This window comes from Oncorhynchus keta, unplaced genomic scaffold (genome assembly GCF_023373465.1).
Source record: "Oncorhynchus keta strain PuntledgeMale-10-30-2019 unplaced genomic scaffold, Oket_V2 Un_contig_17809_pilon_pilon, whole genome shotgun sequence".
Taxonomy (NCBI): Eukaryota; Metazoa; Chordata; class Actinopteri; order Salmoniformes; family Salmonidae; genus Oncorhynchus; species Oncorhynchus keta.
In genome coordinates, this window is record NW_026280591.1 from 58,868 (window position 1) to 71,231 (window position 12,364).

At 44.9% G+C, this 12,364-nt stretch overlaps 1 protein-coding gene across 2 annotated transcripts; it reads left to right on the plus strand.

Annotated features, from left to right (window-relative positions):
- Positions 1-1,005: 1,005 nt before the first annotated feature.
- On the plus strand, positions 1,006-11,729 carry LOC118370644 (cilia- and flagella-associated protein 251-like). 2 transcript variants are annotated; one of them, XM_052503736.1, is made up of 6 exons: positions 1,006-1,527; positions 1,984-2,081; positions 2,171-2,348; positions 10,328-10,425; positions 10,585-10,744; positions 10,984-11,729. In XM_052503736.1, the coding sequence occupies exons 1-6, from the start codon at positions 1,203-1,205 to the stop codon at positions 10,995-10,997; spliced, it is 873 nt and encodes a 290-aa protein (XP_052359696.1). In that variant the 5' UTR covers positions 1,006-1,202; the 3' UTR covers positions 10,998-11,729. The 2 variants fall into 2 exon arrangements, with proteins under 2 accessions (XP_052359696.1, XP_052359695.1); XM_052503735.1 differs by having other exon boundaries at positions 10,585-11,729.
- Positions 11,730-12,364: the final 635 nt, after the last annotated feature.

The window sequence follows — 12,364 nt, forward strand, 5'->3', positions numbered from 1 at the left end:
TACACATAGTGGATCATTAGCATCATCGCTAACAGCTACACATAGTGGATCATTAGCATCATCGTTAACAGCTACACATAGTGGATCATTAGCATCATCGCTAACAGCTACACATAGTGGATCATTAGCATCATCGTTAACAGCTACACATAGTGGATCATTAGCATCATCGTTAACAGCTACACATAGTGGATCATTAGCATCATCGCTAACAGCTACACATAGTGGATCATTAGCATCATCGCTAACAGCTACACATAGTGGATCATTAGCATCATCGCTAACAGCTACACATAGTGGATCATTAGCATCATCGCTAACAGCTACACATAGTGGATCATTAGCATCACCGCTAACAGATACACATAGTGGATCATTAGCATCACCGCTAACAGCTACACATAGTGGATCATTAGCATCACCGCTAACAGATACACATAGTGGATCATTAGCATCACCGCTAACAGCTACACATAGTGGTAGACAAATGCACTCAGACAGGGGTATTTCCTGGCTGTTTCCTCTTCAGAAAGTTGAAGAAAATACAAATCACTGAGGTGAATTTAACAACAACTTGCAGGCAGTGGGTTCAGAATAACTGATGAGAAAAATAAATACAAATGATACCAGGGCACTTTAGAGACTGGAAGGGCTTTCATTGTTTTTGGGCACCATTATGTGAAGTGTTATTATATGTTGTTAGCAATGAGCTTTGGTCAATTTAGTTCGAATATGCCACCGTTGTCAATCTGTCACCTAATGAGCAGGCCAACCATGGAGGAAAGTATTGGCTGTAGAAGGAAGAGAAGACATAACATCTGTTTCTTTTAAATTACTTCTTATGACATTGCTTGCCAGAATAAACATTAATTAATATTTTTCCAAACTGCGCTACCCACTCCAGTCAGCAGATGGCGATATGAGTTTTTGAGGTGATGCTTATTGCGTGACGTATAATCTAGTGGACGGAACTGGAAGCTTCTTCAACAGCGACAAAATGCTTCTGATTCAACCAACGTGGTGGTTTACTAGCGAACATTAAACCTAAACATTGAAGCGTTTAAGACAAATCTTGTGTATATTACCCTTTCTGTTTTAAACACAACTCTGTTTACATATCTACTCGTTCATTGAAACGTAGATTGCTTGTTAAATGAGCTAATGTGGTAAATTGATACTGCACGAGGCTAATCGCCCGGAACATGAGCTCACTGATCTCGACGGAGAAAGAAGCTCTGATGAAAGGAGAGGAAGAAGCTTTCAGGATGAAAAGGGAGGAAGAGGAGGCTATCACATTGAAAGAACAAGAGGATGATATTACAGTGAAAGAGGAAGATGGGAAAGAGGTTGTGGAAGAGGAGGAGGTAGAAGCTTTCAGAATCAAAAAGGAGGAAGGTGCCATAACATTTAAAGAAGAGGAAGAACCTTTTGGAGTAAAAGAGGAAGAGGAGGCTATCTCAATTAAAGGGGAGGAGGAAGACGTTTTGGGAGTGAAAAAGGATGAGGCTGAAGATTCGATTAAGACCAGTGAGTACTGACTTAAAAACGGGCACAAAATATGCATTTCTTGAACTAATGTGGGGTTTGAAAGGGGCATTCTACTGAAGTTCTACAATTTAATATGTTGTTCACAACTGAATAAATTGTTAAAGGTGCTATCCGTCATTGGTACATATATTTTTGTGACTTATATTAGATTTATTGAAATGTCCATGTGGTCCACGTTAAAGTGCACTTCATCTAACAGGCTTTTCAGAATTCAACATTGGTGCATAATTTATACTTAACTTGTCAAAGGGATGCAAAAGGCACCCATTTCGTGGAACAACCCTTTTACATTTGCAACAAACAATATTTTAAGAAATCACGATGAAAGTGGCCATTCTAGGCACTTTTCTTATACATATTCATGCCTCTTGTAAGACTGTGATTGCAATTGATGGTCATAAGTTTACCATCTGTTTAATGTTCTCGTTCACACAGGAGAGAGACATGACTATCGTGGATCCTCTGGGGAGCCTCAACAACATCCTGATGCTGACGAGGCAGAGAAGAGTCTCTCCAGATCAGAACACCAGATGGTACAGCTTGGTCTGGTCTAGCATACAGCTTGGTCTATCTGGGTCTGGGTTTCTGATATGTGTCTGTGTCCCCTCTTTATGGTTACCAGGACAACGCTAGCCCTTCCTCCCTCCCGGAGTCCCCGTGTCGTGCCTCTCCCGGTAGCACCTTACTGCTGGGTATGAAGAGGTTGTCTGTGCTGCTGGTGGACTGCAGGAAAACAACGGGGCTGAGTGGAACTGTGAGAGGAGGAGAAGAGATGAAAGGATCAGATTTGACTCATCAAAGTAAGTGCTGTAGTTTAGTTTGAACAAATACAATAGATCTGCCCACTGGTATCTGTTACCAGGACAACCAGCAGAGTTCTGTTAGTTGACAGGAAGATAGACTGGTGGATATGGATGTTATGAATATCATAACACTGAAAAATGATTCTGCCAATGAAAAGAGAGAAACCAATAGACCATATTAAACATTGAAAGTTATCTTTGGAGGAAAAGTTTCTAAATGATCTGATGTAAGGTGCACGTGTAACTGATGTGAAATGGCAAGCTAGTTAGTGGTGGTGCGAGCTAATAGCGTTTCAATCGGTGATGTCACTTGCTCTGAGACCTTGAAGTAGTGGTTCCCCTTGTTCTGCAAGGGCCGCGGCTTTTGTGGAGCGATGGGTAACGATGCTACATGGGTGACTGTTGTTGATGTGTGCAGAGGGTCCCTGGTTCGCGTCCCGGGTCGGAGCAAAGGGACGGACTAAAGTTATACTGTTACACATGTTTAACAAAAACTTGTCCTGAAAACATTATGGAGTCTTAAAGGAGGACTGTAGCATGTAATGATGAAACATTATGGAGTCTTAAAGGAGGACTATAGCATCTAATGATGAAACATTATGGAGTCTTAAAGGAGGACTGTAGCATCTAATGATGAAACATTATGGAGTCTTAAAGGAGGACTGTAGCATCTAATGATGAAACATGATGGAGTCTAATGATGGAAAGGGGATACCTAGTCAGTTGTATAACTGAATGCATTCAACTGATATGTGTCTTCCACATTGAACCCATCCCCTCTGAATCAGAGCCTTAATCGACGTCCACGTCATCGGTGCCTGGGGATTAGCTGTTGTTGGGGGTTAACTGCCTTGCTCAAGTTCAGAACAGCAGATTTTTCCAACTTGTTGGCGTGGGGATTCGAACCAGAGACCTTTCGGTTACAGCCCCAACATTCCTACCCGCTAGTCTTCAAATGTTACAACTTCAATTCATTATTTCTCAATGATGCTTCAAAGGAGAAGTTTACCCAACATCCAGAAACTCCTAAGTGATTCCATACATTGAAACTAGTCCAGTGGATTTTTTCCCTCTCCCCCTCTCTCTCCCTGTAGTGCTGTACTGAAACAGCTGCTCCCCCTCTCTCTCCCTGTAGTGCTGTACTGAAACAGCTGCTCTCCCTCTCTCTCCCTGTAGTGCTGTACTGAAACAGCTGCTCTCCCCTCTCTCTCCCTGTAGTGCTGTACTGAAACAGCTGCTCCCCCTCTCTCCCTGTAGTGCTGTACTGAAACAGCTGCTCTCCCTCTCTCTCCCTGTAGTGCTGTACTGAAACAGCTGCTCTCCCTCTCTCTCCCTGTAGTGCTGTACTGAAACAGCTGCTCTCCCCTCTCTCTCCCTGTAGTGCTGTACTGAAACAGCTGCTCTCCCCCTCTCTCCCTGTAGTGCTGTACTGAAACAGCTGCTCCCCCCTCTCTCCCTGTAGTGCTGTACTGAAACAGCTGCTCCCCTCTCTCTCCCTGTAGTGCTGTACTGAAACAGCTGCTCTCCCTCTCTCTCCCTGTAGTGCTGTACTGAAACAGCTGCTCTCCCCCTCTCTCCCTGTAGTGCTGTACTGAAACAGCTGCTCTCCCCCCCTCTCTCCCTGTAGTGCTGTACTGAAACAGCTGCTCCCCTCTCTCTCCCTGTAGTGCTGTACTGAAACAGCTGCTCTCCCTCTCTCTCCCTGTAGTGCTGTACTGAAACAGCTGCTCTCCCCCCCTCTCCCTGTAGTGCTGTACTGAAACAGCTGCTCCCCCCTCTCTCCCTGTAGTGCTGTACTGAAACAGCTGCTCTCCCTCTCTCTCCCTGTAGTGCTGTACTGAAACAGCTGCTCTCCCTCTCTCTCCCTGTAGTGCTGTACTGAAACAGCTGCTCCCCCTCTCTCTCCCTGTAGTGCTGTACTGAAACAGCTGCTCTCCCTCTCTCTCCCTGTAGTGCTGTACTGAAACAGCTGCTCTCCCTCTCTCTCCCTGTAGTGCTGTACTGAAACAGCTGCTCCCCCTCTCTCCCTGTAGTGCTGTACTGAAACAGCTGCTCCCCCTCTCTCTCCCTGTAGTGCTGTACTGAAACAGCTGCTCCCCTCTCTCTCCCTGTAGTGCTGTACTGAAACAGCTGCTCCCCCTCTCTCCCTGTAGTGCTGTACTGAAACAGCTGCTCCCCCTCTCTCTCCCTGTAGTGCTGTACTGAAACAGCTGCTCCCCCTCTCTCCCTGTAGTGCTGTACTGAAACAGCTGCTCCCCCTCTCTCTCCCTGTAGTGCTGTACTGAAACAGCTGCTCCCCCTCTCTCCCTGTAGTGCTGTACTGAAACAGCTGCTCTCCCTCTCTCTCCCTGTAGTGCTGTACTGAAACAGCTGCTCTCCCCTCTCTCCCTGTAGTGCTGTACTGAAACAGCTGCTCCCCCTCTCTCCCTGTAGTGCTGTACTGAAACAGCTGCTCCCCCTCTCTCTCCCTGTAGTGCTGTACTGAAACAGCTGCTCTCTCCCTCTCTCTCTCTGTAGTGCTGTACTGAAACAGCTGCTCTCCCCCCCTCTCTCCCTGTAGTGCTGTACTGAAACAGCTGCTTTCCCCCCCTCTCTCCCTGTAGTGCTGTACTGAAACAGCTGCTCTCCCCCCTCTCTCCCTGTAGTGCTGTACTGAAACAGCTGCTCTCCCCCTCTCTCCCTGTAGTGCTGTACTGAAACAGCTGCTCTCCCTCTCTCTCCCTGTAGTGCTGTACTGAAACAGCTGCTCTCCCTCTCTCTCCCTGTAGTGCTGTACTGAAACAGCTGCTCCCCCTCTCTCCCTGTAGTGCTGTACTGAAACAGCTGCTCTCCCCCCTCTCTCCCTGTAGTGCTGTACTGAAACAGCTGCTCTCCCTCTCTCTCCCTGTAGTGCTGTACTGAAACAGCTGCTCTCCCCCCTCTCTCCCTGTAGTGCTGTACTGAAACAGCTGCTCTCCCTCTCTCTCCCTGTAGTGCTGTACTGAAACAGCTGCTCTCCCCCTCTCTCCCTGTAGTGCTGTACTGAAACAGCTGCTCCCCCTCTCTCCCTGTAGTGCTGTACTGAAACAGCTGCTCCCCCTCTCTCCCTGTAGTGCTGTACTGAAACAGCTGCTCTCCCCTCTCTCTCTGTAGTGCTGTACTGAAACAGCTGCTCCCCCTCTCTCCCTGTAGTGCTGTACTGAAACAGCTGCTCTCCCCTCTCTCCCTGTAGTGCTGTACTGAAACAGCTGCTCTCCCCCCTCTCTCCCTGTAGTGCTGTACTGAAACAGCTGCTTTCCCCCCCTCTCTCCCTGTAGTGCTGTACTGAAACAGCTGCTCCCCCTCTCTCTCCCTGTAGTGCTGTACTGAAACAGCTGCTCTCCCTCTCTCTCCCTGTAGTGCTGTACTGAAACAGCTGCTCCCCCTCTCTCTCCCTGTAGTGCTGTACTGAAACAGCTGCTCTCCCCCTCTCTCCCTGTAGTGCTGTACTGAAACAGCTGCTCTCCCTCTCTCTCCCTGTAGTGCTGTACTGAAACAGCTGCTCCCCCTCTCTCCCTGTAGTGCTGTACTGAAACAGCTGCTCCCCCTCTCTCTCCCTGTAGTGCTGTACTGAAACAGCTGCTCCCCTCTCTCTCCCTGTAGTGCTGTACTGAAACAGCTGCTCTCCCCTCTCTCCCTGTAGTGCTGTACTGAAACAGCTGCTCCCCTCTCTCCCTGTAGTGCTGTACTGAAACAGCTGCTCTCCCCTCTCTCCCTGTAGTGCTGTACTGAAACGGCTGCTCCCCCCCTCTCTCCCTGTATTGTTGTACTGAAACAGCTGCTCTCCCTCTCTCTCCCTGTAGTGCTGTACTGAAACAGCTGCTCCCCCTCTCTCTCCCTGTAGTGCTGTACTGAAACAGCTGCTCTCCCTCTCTCTCCCTGTAGTGCTGTACTGAAACAGCTGCTCTCCCCCTCTCTCCCTGTAGTGCTGTACTGAAACAGCTGCTCCCCCCTCTCTCCCTGTAGTGCTGTACTGAAACAGCTGCTCCCCCTCTCTCCCTGTAGTGCTGTACTGAAACAGCTGCTCTCCCTCTCTCTCCCTGTAGTGCTGTACTGAAACAGCTGCTCTCCCTCTCTCTCCCTGTAGTGCTGTACTGAAACAGCTGCTCCCCCTCTCTCCCTGTAGTGCTGTACTGAAACAGCTGCTCTCCCTCTCTCTCCCTGTAGTGCTGTACTGAAACAGCTGCTCTCCCTCTCTCTCCCTGTAGTGCTGTACTGAAACAGCTGCTCTCCCTCTCTCTCCCTGTAGTGCTGTACTGAAACAGCTGCTCTCCCTCTCTCTCCCTGTAGTGCTGTACTGAAACAGCTGCTCTCCCTCTCTCTCCCTGTAGTGCTGTACTGAAACAGCTGCTCTCCCTCTCTCCCTGTAGTGCTGTACTGAAACAGCTGCTCTCCTCTCTCTCCCTGTAGTGCTGTACTGAAACGGCTGCTCCCCTCTCTCTCCCTGTAGTGCTGTACTGAAACAGCTGCTCCCCTCTCTCTTCCTGTAGTGCTGTACTGAAACAGCTGCTCTCCTCTCTCTCCCTGTAGTGCTGTACTGAAACAGCTGCTCTCCCTCTCTCTCCCTGTAGTGCTGTACTGAAACAGCTGCTCTCCCTCTCTCTCCCTGTAGTGCTGTACTGAAACAGCTGCAAAAACGTGACTCGTGACGTTGCTGGATACGGGCCTCACTCTGCTGCTTTGCCAGTTAATTTGTTATTTTATTACAGCTATGGCCTTTGGATTGGATTGTTTATTTATTTCTGAGGAAAACAGAACCCATAAATCTTCAAATATGATGTCATAATGAATTCATGACATCTGAGTGGTTAAGTCTTTTCATGCTTTATAATATGGCTATATACAGTTTTTTTTATATGTATTTTATAGATGTACTGAACAATAATAATCGCAACATGCAAGAATTTCAATGATTTACAGTTCATATAAAGAAATCAGTCAATGTAAATGAATTCACTAGGTCCTAATCTTTGGACTTAACATGACTGGGCAGGGGCACAGCCATTGGCTTTATTACGGAGAGACATACTCCTCAGTTTCATCAGATGTCCGGGTGGCTGGTCTCAGTTCCCATAGGCGAAGAAGCCGCATGTACTGGTCTGGCGTGGTTACATGTGGTCTGCAGTTGGCTTCCGGTAGAGAATTGAACATTCAATTATCTGGTAACAGCTCTAGTAGATATTCCTGCAGTCAGCATGCCAATTACTGGTCAAAAATTGTCGCGCCTACTCATTCCAGGGTTTTTAAAATGTATTTTTACTCTTTTCTACATTGCAGAATAATAGTGAAGACATTAACTATGAAATAACACATATGGAATCATGTAGTAATCAAAAGTGTTAAACAAATCCAAATATATGTTATATTTGAAAAATCCCAAAGTAGTCACCCTTTGCCTTGACAGCTTTGCACACGCTTGGCATTCTCTCAACCAGCTTCATGAGGTAGTCACCTGGAATGCATTTCAATTAACATGTGTGCCTTGTTAGAAGTTAAGTTGTGGAATTTCTTCCTTAATGCGTTTGAGCCAATCAGTTGTGTTGAGAACTGCTCAAATAAGCAAAGAGAAACAGCAGTCCATCATTACCTTAAGGACCACCACAGGAATGGAAGACCCAGAGTTACTTCTGTTGCGGATAAGAGGATATCATTTGTTTTTCAACAGGACAATGACCCAACACACTTCCAGGTGGTGTAAAGGGATAATTGACCAAGAAGGAGAGTGATGGAGTGCTGTATCAGAAGACCTGGCCTCCACAATCCCCCGACCTCAACCACATTGAGACGGTTTGGGATGAGTTAGACCGCAGAGTGAAGGAAAGGCAGCCAACAAGTTCTCAGCATTCAGTTGAAGTCGGAAGTTTACGTACATTTATTTTGGAGATATTAAAATGTGTTTTTCAACCACTCCACAAATGTCTTGTTAGCAAACTAGTTTTGGTTAGGACATCGAATTTGCATGACACAAGTCATTTTTCCAACATTTTTTTACAGACAGATTATTTCACTTATATATCACTATCACCCAATTCCTGTGGGTCAGAAGTTTACATATACTAAGTTGACTGTGCCTTTAAACAGCTTGGAAAATTCCAGGAAATGTTGTCATGGCTTTAGTAGCTTCTGATGGGCTAATTGACATTATTTGAGTCAATTGGAGGTGTACCTGTGGATGTATTTCAAAGCCTACCTTTAAGCTCTGCCTCTTTGCTTGACATCATGGGAAAATCAAAAGAAATCAGCCAAGACCTCAGAAAAAATTGTAGACCTCCACAAGTCTGGTTCATCCTTGGGAGCAATTTCCAAATGCCTGAAGGTACCACGTTCATCTGTACAAACAATAGTACGTAGGTATAAACACCATGGGACCACGCAGCTGTCATAAAGCTCAGGAAGGAGACGCCTTCTGTCTCCTTGAGATTAATGTACTTTGGTGTGAAAAGTGCAAATCAATCCCAGAACAACAGCAAAGGACCTTGTGAAGATGCTGGATGAAACAGGTACAAAAGGATCTATATCCACAGTAAAACGAGTTCTATATTGACAACCTGAATGGCCGCTCAGCAAGGAAGAAGCCACTGCTCCAAAATTGCCATTTAAAAAAAGCCAGACTACATGGGGACAAAGATCGTACTTTTTGGAGGAATGTCCTCTGGTCTGATGAAACAAAAACTGTTTGGTCATAATGACCATCATTATGTTTGGAGGAAAAAGAGGGATACCTGCAAGCCGAGGAACACCATCCCAATCATGAAGCACAGGGGTGGCAGCATCATGTTGTGTGGGTACTTTGCTGCAGAAGGGACTGGTGCACTTCATAAAATAGATGGCATCATGAGGATGGAAAATAATGTGGATATATTGAAGCATCTCAAGACATCAGTCAGGAAGTTAAAGCTTGGTCGCAAATGGGTCTTCCAAATGGACGATGAATCCAAGAATACTTCCAAAGTTGTGTTAAAATTGCTTAGGGACAACAAAGTCAAGGTATTGGTGTGTCCATCACAAAGCCCTGACCTCAATCCTATAGAAAAGGTGTGGGCAGAACTGAAACTGGTTGTTTTTTTAAATAACTTCTCATGACATTATTAGCCAGATTAAACTATTTAATATTTTTTTTCCAATCTGTGTTACCCACTCCAGCCAGCAGATGGCGATGTGTGTCTTTCAGGTGACGCTTCTTCTGTGACGTATAATCTAATGGACGGGACGGGAGGTTTCTTCAACAGCAAAAATAGATTACTGATTCATCCAGGAAGAGGAGGCTATCACATTGAAAGAAGAAGAGGATGATATTACAGTGAAAGAGGAAGATGTGAAAGAGGTTGTCAGAGTAGGAGAGGAGGTAGAATCTTTAACAATGAAAAAGGAGGAAGATGCCATAACATTGAAAGAAGAGGAAGAACCTTTTGGAGTAAAAGAGGAAGAGGAGAATATCTCAATTAAAGAGGAGGAGGAAGACCTTTTGGGAGTGAAAAAAAGTCTGAAGATCCGATTAACACCAGTGAGTGCTGACTTAAAAACGGGCACAAAATATGCATTTCTCGAACTAATGTGGGGTTTGAAAGAGGCATTCTACTGAAGTTCTACACTTTAATATGTTGTTCAGTACTGAATAAATTGTTAAAGGTGCAATCCGTCATTGGTACATATATTTAGACTTTTATATTAGATTTATTGAAATATCCATGTGGTCACATTAAAGTGCACTTCATCTAACAGGCTTTTCAAATTCAACATTGGTGCATAATTTCTACTTAAATTATCAAAGGGACGCAAAGGGCACCCATTTCGTGGAACAACCCTTTTACATTTGCAACACAAACAGTATTTTACAAAATGATGATGAAAGTTTCCATTTTAGGCCCTTTTAGACATAGTCATGCCTCTTGTAAGACTCTGTGATTGCAATAGTAGATCATAAGTTTGCCATCCGTTTGATGTTCTCATTCACACAGGAGAGAGACATGACTATTGTGGATCCTCTGGGGAGCCTCAACAACATCCTGATGCTGACGAGGAAGAGAAGAGTCTCTCCAGATCAGAACACCAGATGGTACAGCTTGGTCTGGTCTAGCATACAGCTTGGTCTGGTCTAGCATACAGCTTTCTCTCTATTGGGGTCTGGGCTGGGTTTCTGTAAAGCACTTCATGAAAACAGTGACATCAGCATCCATAATGATATGTGTTTGTGTCCCCTCTTTATGGTTACTAGGACAACGCTAGCCCTTCCTCCCTCCCAGAGTCCCTGTGTCGTGACTTACTGGGTATGAAGAGGTTGTCTGTGCTGCTGGTGGACTGCAGGAAAACAACGGGGCTGAGTGGAACTGTGAGAGGAGGAGAAGAGAAGAAAGGATCAGATTTAACTCATCAAAGTAAGTGCTGGAGTTTAGTTTGAACAAATAAAATAGATCTTCCCACTGGTATCTGTGACCAGGACAACCAGCAGACTTCTGTTGGTTGACAGGAAGATAGATGGTGGAAATGGATGTTATGAATATCATAACACTGTCAATGAAAAGAGAGAAACCAATAGACCATATTAAACATTGATGAAAGTTAGCTTTAGAGAGAAAGTTTCAAGATGAGCCAATGTGAAGTGCGTGTTTTACAGAAACCTTTCCTTAAAACATTATGGATGTTACATTGCCTGTCCCAGTCAACCCCCCTATCTTTACAAGACTGTTGAACAGGAAAACACGATGGAGTCTTAAAGGAGGACTGTAGCATCTAATGATGAAACATTATGGAGTCTTAAAGGAGGACTGTAGCGTCTAATGAAACATGGAGTCTTAAAACTTCTTATGGCTAGCAGAGCGCGAAATTCAAAATCTTTTTTAGAAATATGTAACTTTCATACATTCACAAGTGCAATACACCAAATTAAAGCTTAACTTCTTGTTAATCTACCCATCGTGTCTGATTTCAAAAGAGCGTTACAGCGAAAGCACACCATATAATTATGTTAGGTCAGAGCCTCAAACACACACAGCCATTTTCCAGCCAAAGAGAGGAGTCACAAGAAGCAGAAATAAAGAAAATTAATCACTAACCTTTGATGATCTTCATCAGATGGCACTCATAGGACTTCATGTTACACAATACATGTATGTTTTGTTCGATAAAGTTCTTATTTTTATCCATCTCACTGCAAGTACTGTCAAATCTGGTGCAGTTCATGAGTAGATGCAGTGCAGTACTTAACCCCCCCCCCCCTTTGTTCAGGGACACATTATTCCATTTCAGTTCCGTCACATGTCTGTGGAACTTGTTCAGTTTTGAATGTTGTTGAATCTTGTTATGTTCCAAAAAATATTTGCACATCTTAAGTTTGCTGAAAATAAACGCAGTTGACAGTGAGAGGACGTTTCTTTGTTTGCTGGGTTTAGATTGGCGAGGGGGAAACACAATTTAATCAATTTTAGAATAATGCTGAAATGTAACAACATTTGGAAAAGGTGAAGGGGTCTGAATACTTAACGAATGCACTGTGTCTGTGTGTATACTGAACCAAAATATAAACAGCAATTTCAACGATTTACAGCTCATTCAAGTCATTCATTGTAAATAAATACATTAGGCCCAAATCTATGGACTTTACATGACTGGGCAGGGGAGCAGCCATTGGTGGGCCCTGGAGGGCATAAGCCCATCCATTGCGGTGCCAGGCCCAGCCAATCAGAATGTAGTTTTTCCCCACAAAAGGGCTTCATTACAAATAGAAATACAACTCGGGTGGCTGGTCTCAGATGCTGTGGGGATCCTGGGCTGGCGTCGTTATATGTGGTCTGTGGTTGTGAGGCCAGTTGGATGTACTGCCAAATTCTCTAAAACGATGTTGGAGGCGGCTTCTGGTAGAGAATTGAACATTCAATTATCTGGTAACAGTTCTAGTAGATATTCCTGCAGTCAGCATGCCAATTTCACGCTCCCCAGCACAAGGTGCACCTGTGTAATGATCATGCTGTTTAATCAGCTTGATATGCCACACCTGT